At 37.6% G+C, this 18,098-nt stretch overlaps 1 protein-coding gene across 1 annotated transcript in view; it reads left to right on the top strand.

Annotated features, from left to right (window-relative positions):
• The window catches only part of USP7 (ubiquitin specific peptidase 7), a 69,904-nt gene that overhangs the window by 49,090 nt on the left and 2,716 nt on the right, over nt 1-18,098 (top strand). Inside the window, exons 12-30 of the mRNA XM_032703851.1 lie at nt 442-551; nt 1,262-1,418; nt 2,296-2,440; nt 2,974-3,104; nt 4,221-4,355; nt 4,550-4,651; nt 5,346-5,451; nt 5,816-5,908; nt 6,713-6,780; nt 8,022-8,122; nt 9,505-9,658; nt 11,058-11,125; nt 12,213-12,321; nt 12,416-12,493; nt 12,828-12,928; nt 13,551-13,650; nt 14,346-14,465; nt 15,822-15,893; nt 16,455-16,545. Of these exons, the coding sequence (XP_032559742.1) occupies nt 442-551; nt 1,262-1,418; nt 2,296-2,440; nt 2,974-3,104; nt 4,221-4,355; nt 4,550-4,651; nt 5,346-5,451; nt 5,816-5,908; nt 6,713-6,780; nt 8,022-8,122; nt 9,505-9,658; nt 11,058-11,125; nt 12,213-12,321; nt 12,416-12,493; nt 12,828-12,928; nt 13,551-13,650; nt 14,346-14,465; nt 15,822-15,893; nt 16,455-16,545 (2,041 nt within the window). The remainder of the gene's footprint in view (nt 1-441; nt 552-1,261; nt 1,419-2,295; nt 2,441-2,973; nt 3,105-4,220; nt 4,356-4,549; nt 4,652-5,345; nt 5,452-5,815; nt 5,909-6,712; nt 6,781-8,021; nt 8,123-9,504; nt 9,659-11,057; nt 11,126-12,212; nt 12,322-12,415; nt 12,494-12,827; nt 12,929-13,550; nt 13,651-14,345; nt 14,466-15,821; nt 15,894-16,454; nt 16,546-18,098) is intronic.

The raw sequence follows: 18,098 nt of genomic DNA, 5'->3' as shown, positions 1-18,098 counted from the left end.
CAGATTTTGTCAGTAATGTTTTATATATTCTTTTACTGTTCTTGGGAAAGTAAAGCACAGTAGCCAATACTTGTTGGCAGGATACAATGAACATGAAATTCTTAATTGATCAAAAATGAGGGTTTTCCTCCGTATTCTCTTTTTAATTGTATTTCTACATGTGACTTGCTCTTAATGCTGTGAGGTGTCCAAGTGTGCTTGTATGAATGGCCTAAATTTAAATTAACTGAGTTCTTGTGTTACTGTAGTAGCTCATTAGAAGGTTGGTGCAGCATTGGGGTAGTTTACTTGCACCCAAGTTTTGAACCATTCTTTGGTGCTGGTGCCCATTGTGTCATCAAGCCTATGAAAATCCTTAAGAAGAGTGTCTGCAGCAAACAAGTATTTTGAGTTGCTGAAAATCTTCCAATTTCAACCCTCTATTTCCTTTAAAATGTCTAGGAGGCAGAGAAAGGTGTGAAGTTCCTAACATTGCCACCAGTATTACACCTACAGCTCATGAGGTTTATGTATGATCCTCAGACTGACCAAAACATCAAGATAAATGATAGGTAAGTTGGTTGGTTGGTTTAGTTTGTGGTTTTTTTGGGTTGGTTGGAAATTTTTTTTAATTGTAGAATTTGGACCTTTGAATGTATTTTACCAGAAATAATTTACCAGAATCCTGTTTGTGTGTGGATAGGCTGCCACAAGAATAAGTAGGATGAAACAGGAGTTATCTGCTTTCCCTCCATCTTGTTTCCATAGATGGAGGGAGAGCCATTTGTCCCCTCACTGTAAATAGAGGCTGATAATTTCTAAAGGACATGCATTGCTGGTTGTAAACTAAATCTGTATTGCAGTGGTTTCAGCCTCACCAAGGTGAGACTGCAGCAGCTGTAAGGCATTTCAAAATAATATTCCAGTCCAGTGGTAGCTGTGCTAGGAAAGCTGTATTTGTCAGAAAATAGCATATTTTAAAGCTTTTATCTTGACACAGTGAATCCAAAACAGCCTTATTTCATTTAAAATGCTCTTACCCTTGTTACTGAGGGCATACTTTTCCAGAGGTGCTTGCAAAGATTATTTTTATTCCATATTAAAACAGTATAAATTCTGCCACTGTATGCAGTATGTCCTGGAGAGAAATAGCATTGTAACAGTAATGTGTTCAGTTTTTGCAACTTGCTTTAGGAGTCCATACAATGCTCCATAGTAGTGCTTAATAGTGTGTGTCTGTCTTAACTGCAAATACAATTCCCTTAATTCTTTTCAAAACTAGGTTTGAATTTCCTGAACAGTTGCCACTAGATGAATTTTTGCAAAAAACAGATCCTAAAGATCCTGCAAATTACATCCTCCACGCAGTCCTGGTCCACAGTGGAGATAACCATGGTGGACATTATGTTGTTTACTTAAATCCAAAGGGCGATGGCAAAGTGAGTATTGAAAAGCACCTTAAACACAAGTGTGTGTGTGTTGCAAATGTGTACATGGAGTTTTCATAATGGGCAAAGCTTCTGGAATTTTTGCACCCTAAAAGAAAAGTCTGCTGACAGACTTCAGTTCTAGCAAAAGACTTCTGACTAAGGGAATCCCTTCGTCAATGTGTGTATGCGTTAAAGTTCTACTTCAAACTGATTTTATCCAGCAATTTTTTATTTAGGCTGACTTTGCTGAAGCAAATATGAACATTTCAAGTGTTTCTGTGACTCAGAAGTTCAGCATGTTTGCATGTCCCACTGTTACAGGTTTAGGTGACTTGATTGGATCAGACATTTATAGGTCAAGTGCCTCTTCCCTTGAGTTGACTGGTTTTGTGTATACCTGCCTATTCACAATAAAAGTAGAAGTCAGATTTTACTAATTTGTTGCTATTTGTCATTTGTTCTTAATTGACTTTATTGTTTGAATTTGAAATTTGATGTAAATTTCTCTAAATATACAAATAATTACCAGATGTCTTGTGCATCTCTGCTTTTTATTTTATTCTAACACAAATAAGGTCAATTTTCTGTTTCATACAGAAATACTTGATATTTGAACAACAGTCTGAAGAAAAGCTTCTGATATTCAGTGTAAAATGTTCAAATACTTCAGCAAAGGTTTGGTATTTTTGGAATTCCTTTTGCTGAGCACAAGTAGCAGGTAGCACAAATTACACTGAACTAGATCTTTTTTTAAAAGTCACGCTGCTTGAAGAGTAATTTCAGTTACTTCAAAGAGCTGGAAGCCGTGCCAGAAATAGGATTAATTTATCATTCAAGAACACGATTTTATGTGTAAAATTATATTTATGTAAAATTTTCTCCCTAGTGGTGTAAATTTGACGATGACGTCGTATCAAGATGCACGAAGGAGGAAGCGATTGAACACAACTACGGGGGGCACGACGACGACCTGTCGGTGCGGCACTGCACCAACGCCTACATGCTGGTCTACATCAGGGAGTCCAAACTCAGTAGGTGTCCCCTGTCTGTGCTCAAAGGTGCATTTAGAAGCAGGGATTTAGGGCTACAATTTACCTCTGAAAATTCCCATGGGATCAGCCAGCCTTCCTCTCACATTTGGAAAGTGTGTTCTGATCTAGCGCAGTAAGGCAGGACTGGGCGTCTGCAAAGTGCTTCGGACGTTGGGTTTTTTTTACAGGTTGGAAAACTTACTGACCTAACTTCAGTAATGGAACCTGAATCGAACTGATTATAAATATGTAGATATATGTATGCTAAAAAGTGGAGCAGTAGTAAATATTTTTTTTAAATTCCGAATGTTTAATTCAGAAGTTCTGTGATACATATTTCATGGAAGTAGCGCGTTTTGGCTTGGGATAGAAAAAACTGCTTTTACCAAAGTATGATGATTTCAAGCCATATTTTTAATTATACGATGAAGAAAGCTGGTTTTGACTTCGAGTCAGAGGAAAGTCAAATGTGTATGAAAAGAAGCGCTGTTTGATGTAAATCTTGAAATGACATAATAAAATCTGCTTTGTAGGTGAAGTTTTGCAGCCTGTCACCGACCATGATATTCCTCAACAACTTGTAGAAAGGCTACAAGAGGAGAAAAGGATAGAAGCTCAGAAGAGGAAGGAGAGGCAGGAAGCTCACCTCTATATGCAAGTGCAGGTCAGCTTTTGAAACAGATTAAGTTGCAACTGCCTTACCATGAAAATTCAGAATGTTGAGCCACCTGAGACAAACCTTGATTTTTCTTTCCTTTTCTTTTAACTTTTTTTTTTTTTTTAATTTGTGCTCTGAAGTAGTGTTTGAAGTGAAATTATTATTTTAGTGCTTGTAAGTATATTTACATATGCAAAGAATCCTAATGAATCACACAGTGCTGTCTGTTATAGACATTTCTGTTTTCGGTAGGATATATGTGCTCTTCAGTAAAAATAGGAAGTTCAGGTGAAAGGAAAAGGACCAGGTTATTTCAAATGGGTGCCCTGCCACTGCACTTTTATCTCCTTCAGGAATTATTTTCTAAAATTAGAATGTATCTAGCCATAGGCTGCAAGCCTGGACTTCTGCCAAACTGAGCTCATCAAGTAGAAGCAGAAGGAGAGAGTGCTTATATTTGCAATTATCTTTTTGGAAAAGCCAGATGGACTAGATCGTTATGAATTGCCTTAAGGAACCCCGTTTATGGCTCTTTCCAGAGCCCATCTGGCACAGGAAAATAGAACCCATTTGCCATTTGCCTCCATGTTTCTTTGCATCTTCTTTCTGGTGTTCATAAGTAGAGGCACTGGTGAAGTTTGGCTCGTTCTGCACTGCCTTTGCACTGGAGCTGTTTCCTATGGGGAGACTGGCAGCGTTTGTGTTTCTGTTGACAAAGAGTACAGGAGGGCTCTGGGAAATACAGGAGAAGGTTTAGGCAGCCTCCTTGCCTTCCACTATAAAATAATTATGTAGCTTTTTTTTTTTTTCCCTCTAAGTGCCAGGATTGTTAGGGCACATGTTTCCAAGACTGGGATCTAAGCACAACTGGTTTTTAATTGTCCGGGATTTGTAAGAATTAGTATATTTTAATTACTCACGCTGATGTGACTATCAATCACTATTTTTTAATTTAATTATAATCTGCGTGCTTGCAATTTGTCTTCATGCAAACACAGGTAGTGTTAGCACTGGGCCACCACCCAGGCAGCCAGTGAGGTTGCATAGTAAAGCATCAGGAGAAGATATTACATGGTGCAGCTGAGCTAATATGAGTAGTAACCTTTAAATGTCATTTTTCAGATAGTGGCAGAGGATCAGTTCTGTGGTCACCAAGGCAATGATATGTATGATGAAGAAAAAGTGAAATACACTGTTTTCAAAGTATTAAAAAACTCCACACTCACAGAATTTGTTCAAAACCTCTCTCAAACGATGGTAAGTTTTCTATAGCTGAATTACCTGTACGTATTTATTTTATGACATTATGGTTGCTTCATAGCTCTTACCTTCTCCAGCAGTCTTAATTTAGACCTTTTAACACAGATCATCTGTTTGGGTTTAATAGAAGTATCTTAGCCTTTTTTCCTTGCTTTGTTTTAATTTCCTGACACGTTTTTTATTTATTTTAGGGATTTCCCCAGGATCAAATCAGATTATGGCCAATGCAAGCAAGAAGTAATGGAACAAAAAGACCTGCAATGTTGGATAATGAAGCAGATGGCAATAAAACGGTAAATAGTCACTGATAGAGGACATTTTTTGTCTGTCCATCATTCATGATTTTTAGTTCTTGTTAAAAGTATCTAAGTTTGGGACATCAGTTTTTTCAGGGTATTAACTTAATTTCACTGCATCTGGTAAAGTTTGGTACTTAAACAGATTTGAGATTTAGTGGATTAATTTGGATAGGAAGCAGGAAAGTGCTGCATGATTTTTCTTCCATGAAAAAAAAAAGTATGATGATGATTTTTAATGTTAGATTTAAAACAGAAATATCTTTTTGAGTCCTCCATTATTTGAGCAAAAAGTCTGGATTTAATGAAATGTGTTGCTTAAAATATGAAACACTGTGTCTAAATACCACAGAAAACAGTGATTGGTTTCTGTCCTGTCACTGTTGTGTTACTTCTAACATGAAATAATGTTCTTGCCATAATAAAGGTAACTGTAGGCACATTTTTAGATGAAAAAGAGGTTTTATTTTAAATGAAACCAATCATTAGTACTTAGTTTAACTTTTGGTGGTTTTATATCTGTATTTATTTCTCTTCATAAACTACCTTTAACACAACTTTAAAAACCCCAAAACTCTCCCACTCATAGAATGTCATAAACTTCTTGTGTCTGATTAAAATGCAGATATCAGTTTGTATTATGTTCTCCAGAGACCTTTTTTTTTTTCTTCTTTCACATCTTTCTACATAGATGATTGAACTCAGTGACAATGAGAATCCTTGGACAATATTTTTGGAAACAGTAGATCCAGAGATGGCTGCTACTGGAGCAACATTACCCAAGTTTGATAAAGATCGTAAGCAGATGGACTAAACCTTCCCTAAATACAAAATACTTCTATTTTGGGTATATCTCCAAAAACATTGTACACTCCTTTCTTCAAGGATGTCGTTGATGTAACCATCAAACTACTACAGTGCTGAAATTAGTTTTTCTCATGCAGTTTTTTCTTCATTTCTCTTGAAGTGTGAGACATACTTTGCATGTTTTTACACCCTCACTAAATAAATTTATATAATATATATATTTTAGGGGTATTAAATAATTAAATCAAAGACACATACTTATTAGTGTGTAAAGAAAAATATCTAGGTGATCTCCTTCCTCCCTCCCTGCCCCAACCCTTTACTTAAAATTAAGTCTTGTTCCTTACTTTGTAGATGATGTGATGTTGTTTCTGAAGATGTATGATCCGAAGACTCGGAGTTTGAATTATTGTGGACATATCTACACCCCTATATCCTGTAAAATACGTGAGTTCTGAAATTCAATTTCTTTGATGTAACTGAAGGCTTTTAAAGACAGTAGGTTGCACGTATTTTTTCTTTTAATAATGTTTCTATCACAGAAACAGATTGTTATTTAACCCAGAACCTGACAGTTTTCTTCCCCATGCTGTGTCAGTGACACTTTCTGCAGGACTGAGCATGTCACTGTTGGTGGTCAGTTAATTGTTGGTTACAGGTTTGCTGTACTCACCAGATGTTGCTGAACATACACAGCTCTTTCAGACTTGTTGTAAAGCTTTGTGATTTGATATTGCTCTCCAACTTGGGGTTTTTCCCTTCTGTTTCAAGGATTTGGGGAAATATACTCCTGCAATAGCTTTTAAAATAATTCCTCTGCATTCTTTCACTATGGCAGCTTGAGCAGCTGCTGAGACTGGATTGGGTGTCAGCCTTGATTTTCATATGGGTCCACTTAAGGAATTCAGCAACTGTCAACTGAGTAAAAATACTTCAGGTTTTCATTTTATTGGCTTGTACATATTTTCTGATTTTCTATTTTAAGATATTAAATTTTTCTCTGGGGAAGGAGTGGTGTTATTTCATCTCTTGAATTTCCAATGGTCTTTCACATATACTGTTGTTGTCCAAATGAAGTGGAAGGAAACCTCAAAATATGTCAACAAGGGAAGCTTTAACCTGGAAGGCTCTTTCTTAGGCATTATAAAACTATCTCTCCAGGGTAGCAAAGTAGTTTCTCTCCTTTCTGTGGTTGGTCTCATTAACAGTTACTGCAACGTGTTTCACATTCCTTCTTTTTTTTCCCAATAGGTGACTTGCTTCCAGTTATGTGTGAGAGAGCAGGATTTCCACAAGAAACTAACCTTATCCTCTATGAGGTTTGCATTGACAGACTTTCTCTAACTTCTTTGTCTTTTACATGCTATGACTAAAGAAAAAGAAGCTTTATTCATTAAAAAAGTTGCTTATGATGATTTATAAACCATCAGCCCTGTGACCTGTAGCTTTGAAGTCTATAGTGCTGCAAGAGAGTAGCAGATAGTTAACTTCAAAACAGATTTAATATTAAACAGCTGGAAGTGTGAGGCTTTAAAAACCAAAAAAATCTCTCCATGAAGATCTACATGAATAGCTTGGTTGTGCTAAATCTCTGTTGCCATGTAAGAACAGCTAATGTTGCTGATGTTATTGACCATTTTATTTTCAGTGCCCCCCTTAGGCAGTGGAAGCTGAGAAAAAATGCTGCATCTTCTCCTTCCTTCCTAAGTCAGAAGTCTGCAAACAAAATCCTTACTCCACTAGCATGTTTCTGCCCAAATACACAAATAGTAAATCTTCAGAACTGCTGCATTTATTTAGTGCTGAAGATGCAGATCTTGCCAAGGCAAAGTCCTGGCTCGAGTGAGAACAAGGAACTGGGTTTTTATTGGGAAGTTTGTTAGCAGTCCTGCTGCTCTCTCTGGTGGTTCCAGGGCAGCACACACGCTGCCATCCTAAAGAGCAAACTGTCAGGTGCTCCTGCTCTGGGCAGGGCAGGGTTACAGTTTGATTCCAGTTTGCTTAGACAGGTGCTTTTATCCCACCCTACGAGTATAATTATGTAATATGCATATAGATATTTTATAATACATGCATTTTCATTATGGCTTTGTTGGGGTTCTCTTTTTTTTTTTTTTTTTGGTACTTATTTTAAAGACAAGTGAATTGGTGCACATAAATCCTGCACTATTAAAGTAAGTGAGCATAATCACTGCTCTCCAAGCTTCCTGGAAGCTGAATCAGTAGAAAACTAATTTTGGAAAAATTAATTAAAAAACATTATCAGCGTAATGATAAAATAGTTTTGAAAATTAGGACAATTTGAGTGAGATTCCAAAGGTAAAAATGAGCAGCCAGTTTTATCAATAGCAACTAGATCTATCTGTACTCTAGCTAAGATTACATTTAATTTGTGTGTGTGTATGTATATATATATACACACACACATATGTATACACACACATTTTTTTCAGTTAAAAGGAGATACAAGTTACCTTACATGAAGATTTCTGCACTATTGTGACCTTTATTTTTGTCTTTTGTTTGTTCTGTGATCAATAATTGTTGTTCTTTATTGCAGGAAGTTAAACCCAATTTAACAGAAAGGATTCAAGACTATGATGTATCTCTTGATAAAGCTCTGGATGAACTCATGGATGGTGACATCATAGTGTTTCAGAAGTATGTATTTTAAGGGGGCAGCTTATCATTGCAATTAAATCACCTGATTCATTTTGAAAGCAGAATTTCCTTTAACTAAGCATTTTTAACAAGAGCAAAGTATTGTGTTCCAACAGTAGATGTGTTCTCAGCAGTTCTCATTTGTTTATTCAAAAGGGAAATGAAAAAATATTGGTAGTTCTTTAATTGTCACATGCCATATTATTAAGGAAAAGAAGGTTTCATCCTAGTTTAGGAAACTAACAACCTGAAATAGGTCCTAATATTACAGAGAACGGGTCAGAAATGAATTTGATTTGTGCAGCTTTTTAGTACAGCCACTGCAACACGGATACCAAAGAGCCTTCCAGCATTTCAGACCTTGGGCTCAGTACCATGCCCACTGTATAAGGCTCTTGGCTTGGAGCTCCTTTCAGCCTAGAACTGAACTAAACTGCTTTCCCTTTCTCCCTTTTTACTGACACTCACAGTTAGTTCCTTACTGGTGTCCTGGTCTGCGGTGAGGAGATGCTCCCAGTTTGCCTGAGCATGTGCACTTTGTAGGTGTACTGGTGTTTCAGCTGGAGTTTTCTCTGAGGCAAAAGGGGAACTCCTGCATCTTGTACCCATTAAAGGGATCTTTCATAATCTTGTCAGGGCTATAAATCAGCATTTCTATGCTCTCACTGCTGATGGTCACACCCAACTGTGTTGCTGTGTTTCTCTCCATGGGCTGACAGTGGGTGGAAGCCAGCTAGTCTATCTTCAGCACTCTTATCCCAGATTATGTGAGATGAATGTATTTCTCATGTCATGCCATGGAACTCGCATTCCCAGTTGACCCAGTTGGTGTTATGCACCCTTGGCTGGCTGCTGACTCCTGGGTAAGTGCACAGCTTGTACCCTGGTGCTATTTCTCTGCTGAGAAGTTGGGGTACCAGTCAGGAGTGACCCAAACCAGCCTCTGTGCCCACTGCTCTGCTTCTGTGGGCCAAGGAATGCTGTTGTACATCTGGCCTCTGTGCAAAGCAATTGATACAGGGGTGTGTGGAAAGCTGTGCAGCATCAATACAGACACATAGTGATGTGCCAGGGTGGGAGGGAGGGATGGCTCCTGCTGGAATGGTGCTGTGGAACCACAGGATCCAGGGGACAGCCAGGCTGCCAAGAGCGAGCGCAGCAGGTGAGGGCGATGGGCCTTGCACTGCACAGGGCTCTGGGTCACTGCTGACTGCATTAGTCCTACTGTGTACAAGTGGTGGCTCTCTAAAAAGGTTTCTAAACTTTAGTTCTGTATCTCTCAGCTGTTGCTGACTTACTGTAGAACATGTTTTTAAAAGCCCAAACTGTTTGTGTGTAACAATGTGATTTGTAATGGTGTTATCATCTGTTTGCTCTTGTAGGGATGACCCAGAAAATGATAACAGCGAACTGCCAACAGCTAAGGAATACTTCAGAGACCTCTACCATCGTGTGGATGTCATTTTCTGTGATAAAACCATCCCCAATGACCCAGGCTTTGTTGTTACTTTATCCAATAGGATGAATTACTTTCAGGCACGTGCCCTGTTTCTCTGCTTTCGTTTCCTTGTTCTTTTGCAATCCTTCACAAGTGCATTATAAAGGTATTATATTACCTTTATATTCTATACATATATATATATACACACACCTATATATATATACCTATATATTCTAAAGGTATTATATTACCTTTAGAAAAGAGTAGATCTGTTCTTGTGCACCATTTGCATTGTGGTAATGAAAAATTTGAGGAAGCCATTAAGGCTTGTGAGAGGAAAATGCTCTAAACTCCCTGGTTTTGTTAATAATGAGTTATTTGATAATAGGATTCTTTCTTGGTAGGGCATTCTTCTCTGTCAGGGAAATGATATTCTAATGAATTTATGCATTTGCTTTTGAAGTGACATGTAAAATTTAGCTAATAGAAGGAAAGTACCTTGGGAATCTACTGATACCTATGTTGTGCTTGTAGTATCACCAACAATATTCATTTTGTAGACCAAACTGTATTGCTTTCTTCACACAATGCAGTTTAATACTCAGTGACACTAACAGATCAAACCTGTTGTGTTTGTAAAGAGTGACATGGGGTGTTGAGATGAGGAAAACTGGACATTGAAACTTTAAAAAAAATGAAATAAAGTTGGTCTGATCTATTAAGAGCCTGAGTAGATTTGGCTCCCTACAGTTCTCCTTCAGCTGCCTTTGTCAGTGTCAGAATTATCACTTAAAACCAAACAGTTTATTTGCTGTCACCAGAGGCAGAAACTTTGATCACCTGCATATACAGGGAAAGTCAGAGATGACTTTTGCTATCCTGTTCTCACTGTCTGCTTTTTGGCCAGTTGTCCTCTCTTATTTTCATTCCACTTGAAGTGTTGTAAGGTCTTTATAGTTTGGTAAGGCAAAAATGGACAGAGAATGCCCATGCCTTCTGTGAGGCAGTGCTGTGAAATATGGAAATAATGTGGTGTTATTACTTTAATTCACTGCAAGCAAGCTAACTTTCTTGGAGTGAATTAAAGGAGTGGGAATCTTCGAAGAGCAAGTCTTACTTATTCCCCTAATAATACTATAATTAAAAAAATGAAAACCAAAACAAACCAACAGCAAAATGCAACCAAACAATGAATTCAACCAAACAAGCAAAAGAGGAATAGAGGTATTGTTGTGGATTTTGTGGCATTTGGGTGACAGTGATTTATTGTAATAAAACAGTTTCCTCATTTTTTTTGTAGTATATCTTATTCTGTGTCAACTGTTCAGAAGCTGACAGTACTGGTTTATTTAGCCTTGGAGGGGTAGACAGTGGGTTTCTCTCAGAATGTTGGTAGCATAATGTTCTTGTCATGGAATGAATTGAGTGTATGATTGTAGAGCAATGTCATAACTGTCTGAAATAATTCAGAACTTACCCCAAATTTATTTTCAGGTTGCAAAGACAGTCGCGCAAAGACTTAACACGGATCCAATGCTATTACAGTTTTTCAAGTCCCAAGGGTAAGATGAATTCCTTGGTGTTCTGGGTCTAAACTATTCCTTAAAAGATTTAGCCCCAAATAGAGGTAGGTAGCAGTTACTTTGTAGCCTTTTCCAGATTGTTAACTAATTCTTTGCCAGTAAGATGTCATTGTTCTGGAATGTGCAGCAGGTTGCAGAGGCAGTTTGAATATTGCAGTGTCTGGCTCTAGAGCCTCAAAGAGTTGCATGTTTTAGAGGAGTTCCAGTAAGTATCATTGAAGAAAATCATTAATTCAAAGCCTTTATCATGGGATAAATTACTGAGCTAATGCAAGTGCTGTTTCAGTGAATGTAGACTTCTAGAATGGAGGAGAGCAGAAACAAGTGCACATAAAAGCAGTAGTTTTGCTGATTTTATAAGTTGAAATGCAGGAGGTACTTCACTGATTTCCCCCCTCTTCCCTCCCTGCAAATGAGGTTTTATGAAGATGACAACAATTTAGCAAGTTCACAGGTGCTCAGAGGGATATTTCTGGTTAAAATGCTGTTCTTAGGCACTGGATTTGAGTCTGTGTAAAACTAGCAGAAAACAGTGTATTAGTAGCTGTCTGTATGTGCTGCAGCAATAATGCACCCACAAAGCTTACATATTTTTGTATTCATGCAAGTGTAGATTGCTCTTTAGTTACCTGAGGGTATCTCCCTTCCTCATCATGGAGACTTGGAATTTGAGTAGCTCTTTGTAGTTTACAGTGCTGTGGTCACTGTGGAATTTGCTGTGTCATGTGGCTCTGCAAATTAACCTTCCACAATCTAAAGCATGTGCTGCCATACCAGTAATTCCAGAGGAATGCAGGTCTGCCACCCTGCAGCACTGAGGGTGAGCTTGTAAACATCCAAGAGAGTTGACACACACAGTGAATGGTTTTTCTGTTCCCACAGCTCAGCTGTGTTTAAAAATCACTAAAGCTCTGTATGTTGTGCTGCTTAGGCTGTGGTAGCAATTATGTGAAACTGGAAGCCAGCAATAAAAGTGTTCTTGGTGCTTCCATTTACTGAGCAGTGATGGATTTTGGAGAGATGGACTGGGAAAACATACTCATGTTCTTCCTCTTTCCTTCTGTAGTTATAGGGATGGCCCTGGTAATCCTCTTAGACATAATTATGAAGGTACTTTAAGAGATCTTCTGCAGTTCTTCAAGCCTAGGCAACCGAAAAAACTCTACTATCAACAGGTAAGAGTCTTTTATTTTTACTGGTGTGAGTTAAAAAAAAATCCTTCTGCCCTATTCAAAGTATGCCTAAAGTGTTTTTCTTTTCTTTCTTTAGCTCAAAATGAAAATAACTGATTTTGAAAACAGAAGAAGTTTTAAATGCATATGGCTAAATAGCCAGTTTAGGGAAGAGGTGAGTGAGGCACTTGCTGTTGTTTCTGTGTCAAAAGTGGTATGGCTGTGGTTATGGGTCACACACTGTCCCTGAATAACACAAAATTAGAGCAAAGTTGTACCTTACATAAAAAAACCCTAAGCAAACAACAAGAAAAAAAAACCACAAAGAAAAAAAAATCGTGTCCGTTAACAAAAATTTTTGAAGATAACATAGGTGTTATTTTTAGTAATTGTTGTCTTTTACAGATGATTTTTAGATGAAGTGACGAATCCAGTGTATTCTGTGTTTCAATGTGGGGTTTTTTCCATTTTCAGATTTTCTAATGATTTCTGTGTTTCAAATTCCCCAGGAAATAACAGTATATCCAGATAAGCATGGGTGTGTGCGGGACCTGTTAGAAGAATGTAAAAAAGTTGTAGAACTCTCTGAAAAAGGTTCAGGGAAATTAAGGTAAAGGTGGAGGATTTTGATTTCTTTTTATGTGATCATGTGGATTTTATGCAGAAAAGTATCCATAGAATTTAAAATATTGTAGAAACCATTATTAACAAATTAAGTCTGATACTATGTTAAAAATAAAAAGCTTCCAGATTCCCACTGTTAAAAAGTGTTCTTATTAACTATGAATATAAATTGTATACAATTATTTATTTTGTATTTCATAAAGTTATGTCCTTGAGATGCATAAGTTTCATCAATTGCATTTGTTAGCTCACAATTTAATAATTGTTTCCAATTCAAGCATTTCATGCTATTCATTTCTTGAAAGTTATAGGAGTTAAAAGTGAGGTCATGTAAAGAGAATTTTTAAAGCAATCTATATTAAAAAGCCCTGTTTTGTAATGGCATGTACTGGCTTTTTTGCCATGAGCCAGAAGTAATTTAACCTCTTGTAGCTTTACTGCTTAATTTTTACTAAAGACTGAATTTAAAGTTTTACAAAGAAAGAAGTAGCATCGCTTTACATCCTGACTGCACTAATAATTCTCAAGATTTGAGGAAGAAAAGTTGCATTGTTTTGGGGTTTTTAATTTATTTTTTAAAAATGCTTTTCTTGTTTGTTTCTTTTAAGGCTGCTAGAAATTGTAAGTTACAAAATAATTGGTGTCCATCAGGAAGATGAGCTGTTAGAGTGTTTGTCACCTGCCACAAGTCGAACGTTTCGAATAGAGGTAAATAAATTCTCTTAAAGAAACTTTGCAACTTGACTTTGAGAGAGGAAACCCTCTCAAGTGGTAGTTCTCTTTTTCTGGATTTTGATTTTCAAATACTGTGATGCCTGCAGCAAGTTAGATTGCATGATAATATATATGTGTTTTTAAAGGTAGTCCTTCTAAAAGGATCCTTGTTTGTTCCATCTGCTTCCCTAGAATGATTTCATTCTTTGATTTTTTATACATACTTATTATAACAATACATGAGGGCCTGGCAAGGGCCTGTCCATAGGACATTAAGTATCTTGGCAATAATTGCAAGGTTTGTTTGAGGGCTCGTGATATAAATGTTTATTCTTAGAACCCACTTCCATACTATAAACTTAAATATTCCAGAAGACTTTGTGTCCTTTTCTGTGAAGTTTGAGCTTCCTGAGGCAAATTTTGTTACTTAGTGTGATTTTTTTCTTTCATCATTTAGATCTATTGACCTGCCTGAAAGATCAGAAATTTAAAAAAAAAAAAGTTTCCAATGTAAATTGTAATGAAGACTCTTGTAAAAAGACTGTCAAACAACATGATTCCTTTAATTGTTTTTAAATAGAATTGTTTTACATCAGTAACAAGACACCAATAATGCTTTTAGTTACTTAATAAGGTACTTTTGGGGGAAGTTTAGCTGATTGCAGTCCTAATTCTGTGTCTGGATCTAGGAAATTCCTCTGGACCAGGTAGATATAGATAAAGAAAATGAGATGCTAATCACAGTGGCACATTTCCACAAAGAGGTTTTTGGGACATTTGGAATTCCATTCTTGCTGAGGATACACCAGGTACAGTATGCCTCCCTTTTTCTCCCTGTGGGATTGTACTGATGATGTTTTGTTAAAGTACTGTCAAAGAAATGGATTAGTGTAACAAGTGTATAGGAAGATACCTGTATAGGAGGTTCTGCCTTGTCTCTCCCTTTTTATGGTTAAGTCTTTGACCATCTCAGTTCCCTTTTGCATGTACAGATTGTTCAGTGTTTCAGTGAGCCTGTGCAATATCCAGAAAGCAGGCATTTGACCTCAGACAGGGACTTTTAATGCTGTCAAATCAGTACTACCCCATTCCCCAGCCCCCTGCAGAACCCCCCAACAAACATAAAACCCTATTTCTAATACCACTTTAGTAACTGCAGTGTGAACTTGTTGGCAAAAGTTGGCCAGGCTGTGGTTGGTCAGCTTTTTACTGAGACAGGTGATTATGGAAAATGAGGTTATTTTCTTCAGCTCTTTCTGAGATGACTTTGCATTTCATAACTTCTGTAATTTGATGTGCTTTATCTTCTAGGGCTGGAAGTTAATACAAGAGTGAAAGCTAATTTTGAAAGCTTAATTTAAATTCTCAGGTTTTTCTGTGGTGCTGCTCCAGTTGAATGTCACACTGATCCTTTTAATATCAAAGTGTATTTCTGGGGGCAGTCAACCATTTGCTTCTAAACTTTTTCTGGTTCATGTATATTAGTTTGTATGAAAATTACCTACCTTTAAAGATTTGCCAATAAGGAATGTGTCCACATCTCTCTACCTCATAGAATTTTACTAATTTCCGTGTTTTTGATCACTGTAGAGTAAACCTTTTATAGTGATTTCTGGTGGAAACCATTTGCACTGCAGTTCTTTGTGTATGACAGTTGATACATATTATTCATCTTTAAGTTGATGGTATCCATTCATCACTTTTTTGGGCAGTTTACACAGACAGTGAGCAGAAACATACTACAAAAAGTAGCAATATGCTTAGCAAGAGTATGTTGTGGGTTTGTTTTTTTTTCCCCCCAAATTCCTGTTTTGCTGCTTATTTTCTGTCTTTGATTTTTAACTTTAACCTGACTTGCACATATCACTGGCAATGCCTGGTCCCTTTATGGGGCAATTTGCATTATGATGAATCAATAAGACTTTTAAGTTAAAAGTTAAAAAAACTTAAAAGTTAAGTTTTTGACTTAAAGTTGCTGAACTTATAGCAAGTTGCCTGCTGTTGTTCCATATGTTACTGAATGATGTCGACATTTGTGTAATTTTGTAAATTAACAGAGAGATTAAAGCAAAATATTTCAATGAAGCTCAAAGCAGGAAATATTAGCAGCTTCCCTTGTTTTTCCCAGATTTTTATGACATTAAAAATCTTGTTGTAATTATTAGGGTGAACACTTCAGAGAGGTTATGAAGCGGATTCAGACAATGCTGGACATACAAGAAAAAGAATTTGAAAAGGTAATTTCAAGTTAGGAGAGTTTTTACTGCTGACTGTAGACCCTAAATGAGTTTATTTTAATAAGTATGCAAACCACAGGCTTGGGATAAGTGTAGGTTTTGATTGATAGAACGATTGCTTGACTGAAATTGTGCTTTTTCTAAGAATAATTAGGTAGGATGGGTAGGGGTAGTGTTTCTGTACTGCATCATGAGAGATACTCAGCAAAACACTGAAGTGACCCAGAAAAGTGTAGCTGGTGTGGGACCTCTAGAGGCCACCCCCACTTCACATCCCTGCTCAGAGCAGAACTTGGCTCAAAGTCAGGTTGTGTGCAGGGTTTTACCTCACTGCACTTTGTGAACTCCCAGGGATGGGAATTCTGCCACGTCCTGGACACTGTATTTTATAGCAGCACCACCATCATTGTGAAGACTTTTCTTTTCTTATACATTGGCCTTTTACAACCCCTAAAGAATATGACTTATAGCCAGCTGCAAGTTATACTGTGAACTTAGATTTGAAGCTTTATTTTAATGTGGTGTCCTACCAGTTGGTTTTTTTTCCTTTTCTTTTCATAGTTTAAATTTGCCATTGTAATGATGGGCCGACACCAGTATCTCAATGAAGATGAGTATGAAGTGAACTTGAAAGATTTTGAGTCCCAACCTGGTAAGTTTTTAGACACACCTAACTATTCTTTTGACTTGCTGAAGTTGCTCTGCCAGTTGTTAAAATGTGATTATCCTTAACTCAGGATGCAGAAACACTTTGTTCATGGCCTATGTTATATGTAGTAACCAATCAAGTATTTATATACACTTGCATGCACAGTGAGCAGTGTTAATTGTATATGTTAGCCTGAGGATATGTACTTTATAGGCATATAAGTAACTAAATAATCTGTTTCCTTGAGAGTTAAAAGATTCCATCTGAGTGACCAAATGGGTCAAATATCAGTATATCACACTTTACAGAAGTGAATTACATTGTCACTTGCACCTTATTGTTATTGTCCATCTACTCCCTTTGTACATTTGATCCTTATGGAAGGATACTTGTTCATTCTTGATATCTGCAATGAATCTGAAGAATCTTAACAAGAACATTACATATGTGAATAAGATGCTGTTTGATTTTCTTTTCCTAAGAGATGATTCCCCAAGCTACAAATGCAGCTCTGTTCTACATTTGTCTCTGGGTGGTCTGCCATCTTGTTTACTTGACTGATATTTAAAGATCTGTTCTCTGAGGAGTTTACATATGGGAGAAACCAGGTTAATCCTTCAGGAGTTCCACCACAGTAGTCTTTTCATAGAATCATAGAATGGTTTGGGCTGGAAGGCACCTTAAAAGACCATCTCATTCCAGCCCTCTCCATGGGCAGGGATGCCACCCACTAGACCAGGTTGCTCCAAGCCCTGTCCAACCTGGCCTTGAACACTTCCAAGGGTGGGACATCCACAGCTTCTCTGGCAACCTGTGCCAGTGTCTCACCACCCTCTGAGTACAGAATTTCTTCCTAACATCTAATCTAAATCTCTCCTTTTCCTCTTTTGAGTGTTACAGTTGGGAATGGCCCCTTTGAATCCCCAGTCAGGGATCCATTGAAAGTCTTTAATTCGTGGGGTTTTTTTTTTGTCCTAGCTTAGCTGAGTGTTCCTCTTTGTGAGCTGCTCTGTCTAGTAGGAACAAGTTTGAGGACAGCTTGCTCTCTGCAGTTCTATTTTTCTGACAATTAGGAACTCTGGTTTTTGTTGGTAGGTTCTGCTAGGGTCAGGCTTCCTCCTGTTTTTTCCAGCTGTGCTCTGGATTTATGTGACACTTGTAAAGAAATCCTGTAACTGTCCATTTATTTCAAAACCTGCAGAGGGTTAGACCTGTAGTATTATTGAGTACTTTGCAGGAACCCAGCATAAAGTCCTCTTGTTGTCTATGTTGCACAGCTGAGTTTATGGCTGTGAGGGGATTTGCCAAAACTGTGAGTGCCTCCACTCACAGCTGCACAAGTTGTGTGAGCCCAGGAGTGTGTCACTGGAGGGACCTCTCTCTCTGCACTACTTGTGAAGAGTCTCTGGAAGATGGACTTAGAGGTGGACATTTCTCCATGGACACATAAACTCTCTCTGGTGTGCCCAGAGCAAGCAGAGTCCTGGGTTTTTTTTGGGGAGTCATCTCTTTTGGGTCTGGGAGGGAAAGGCAATAGTCTGAAATGAACTGTCAGA

The sequence above is a fragment of the Chiroxiphia lanceolata genome, chromosome 16 (assembly GCF_009829145.1).
Source record: "Chiroxiphia lanceolata isolate bChiLan1 chromosome 16, bChiLan1.pri, whole genome shotgun sequence".
In the NCBI taxonomy this organism is placed as follows: Eukaryota; Metazoa; Chordata; class Aves; order Passeriformes; family Pipridae; genus Chiroxiphia; species Chiroxiphia lanceolata.
The sequence above is the reverse complement of the archived record's forward strand: the minus strand, read 5'-3'. Positions and strand labels throughout refer to the sequence as shown.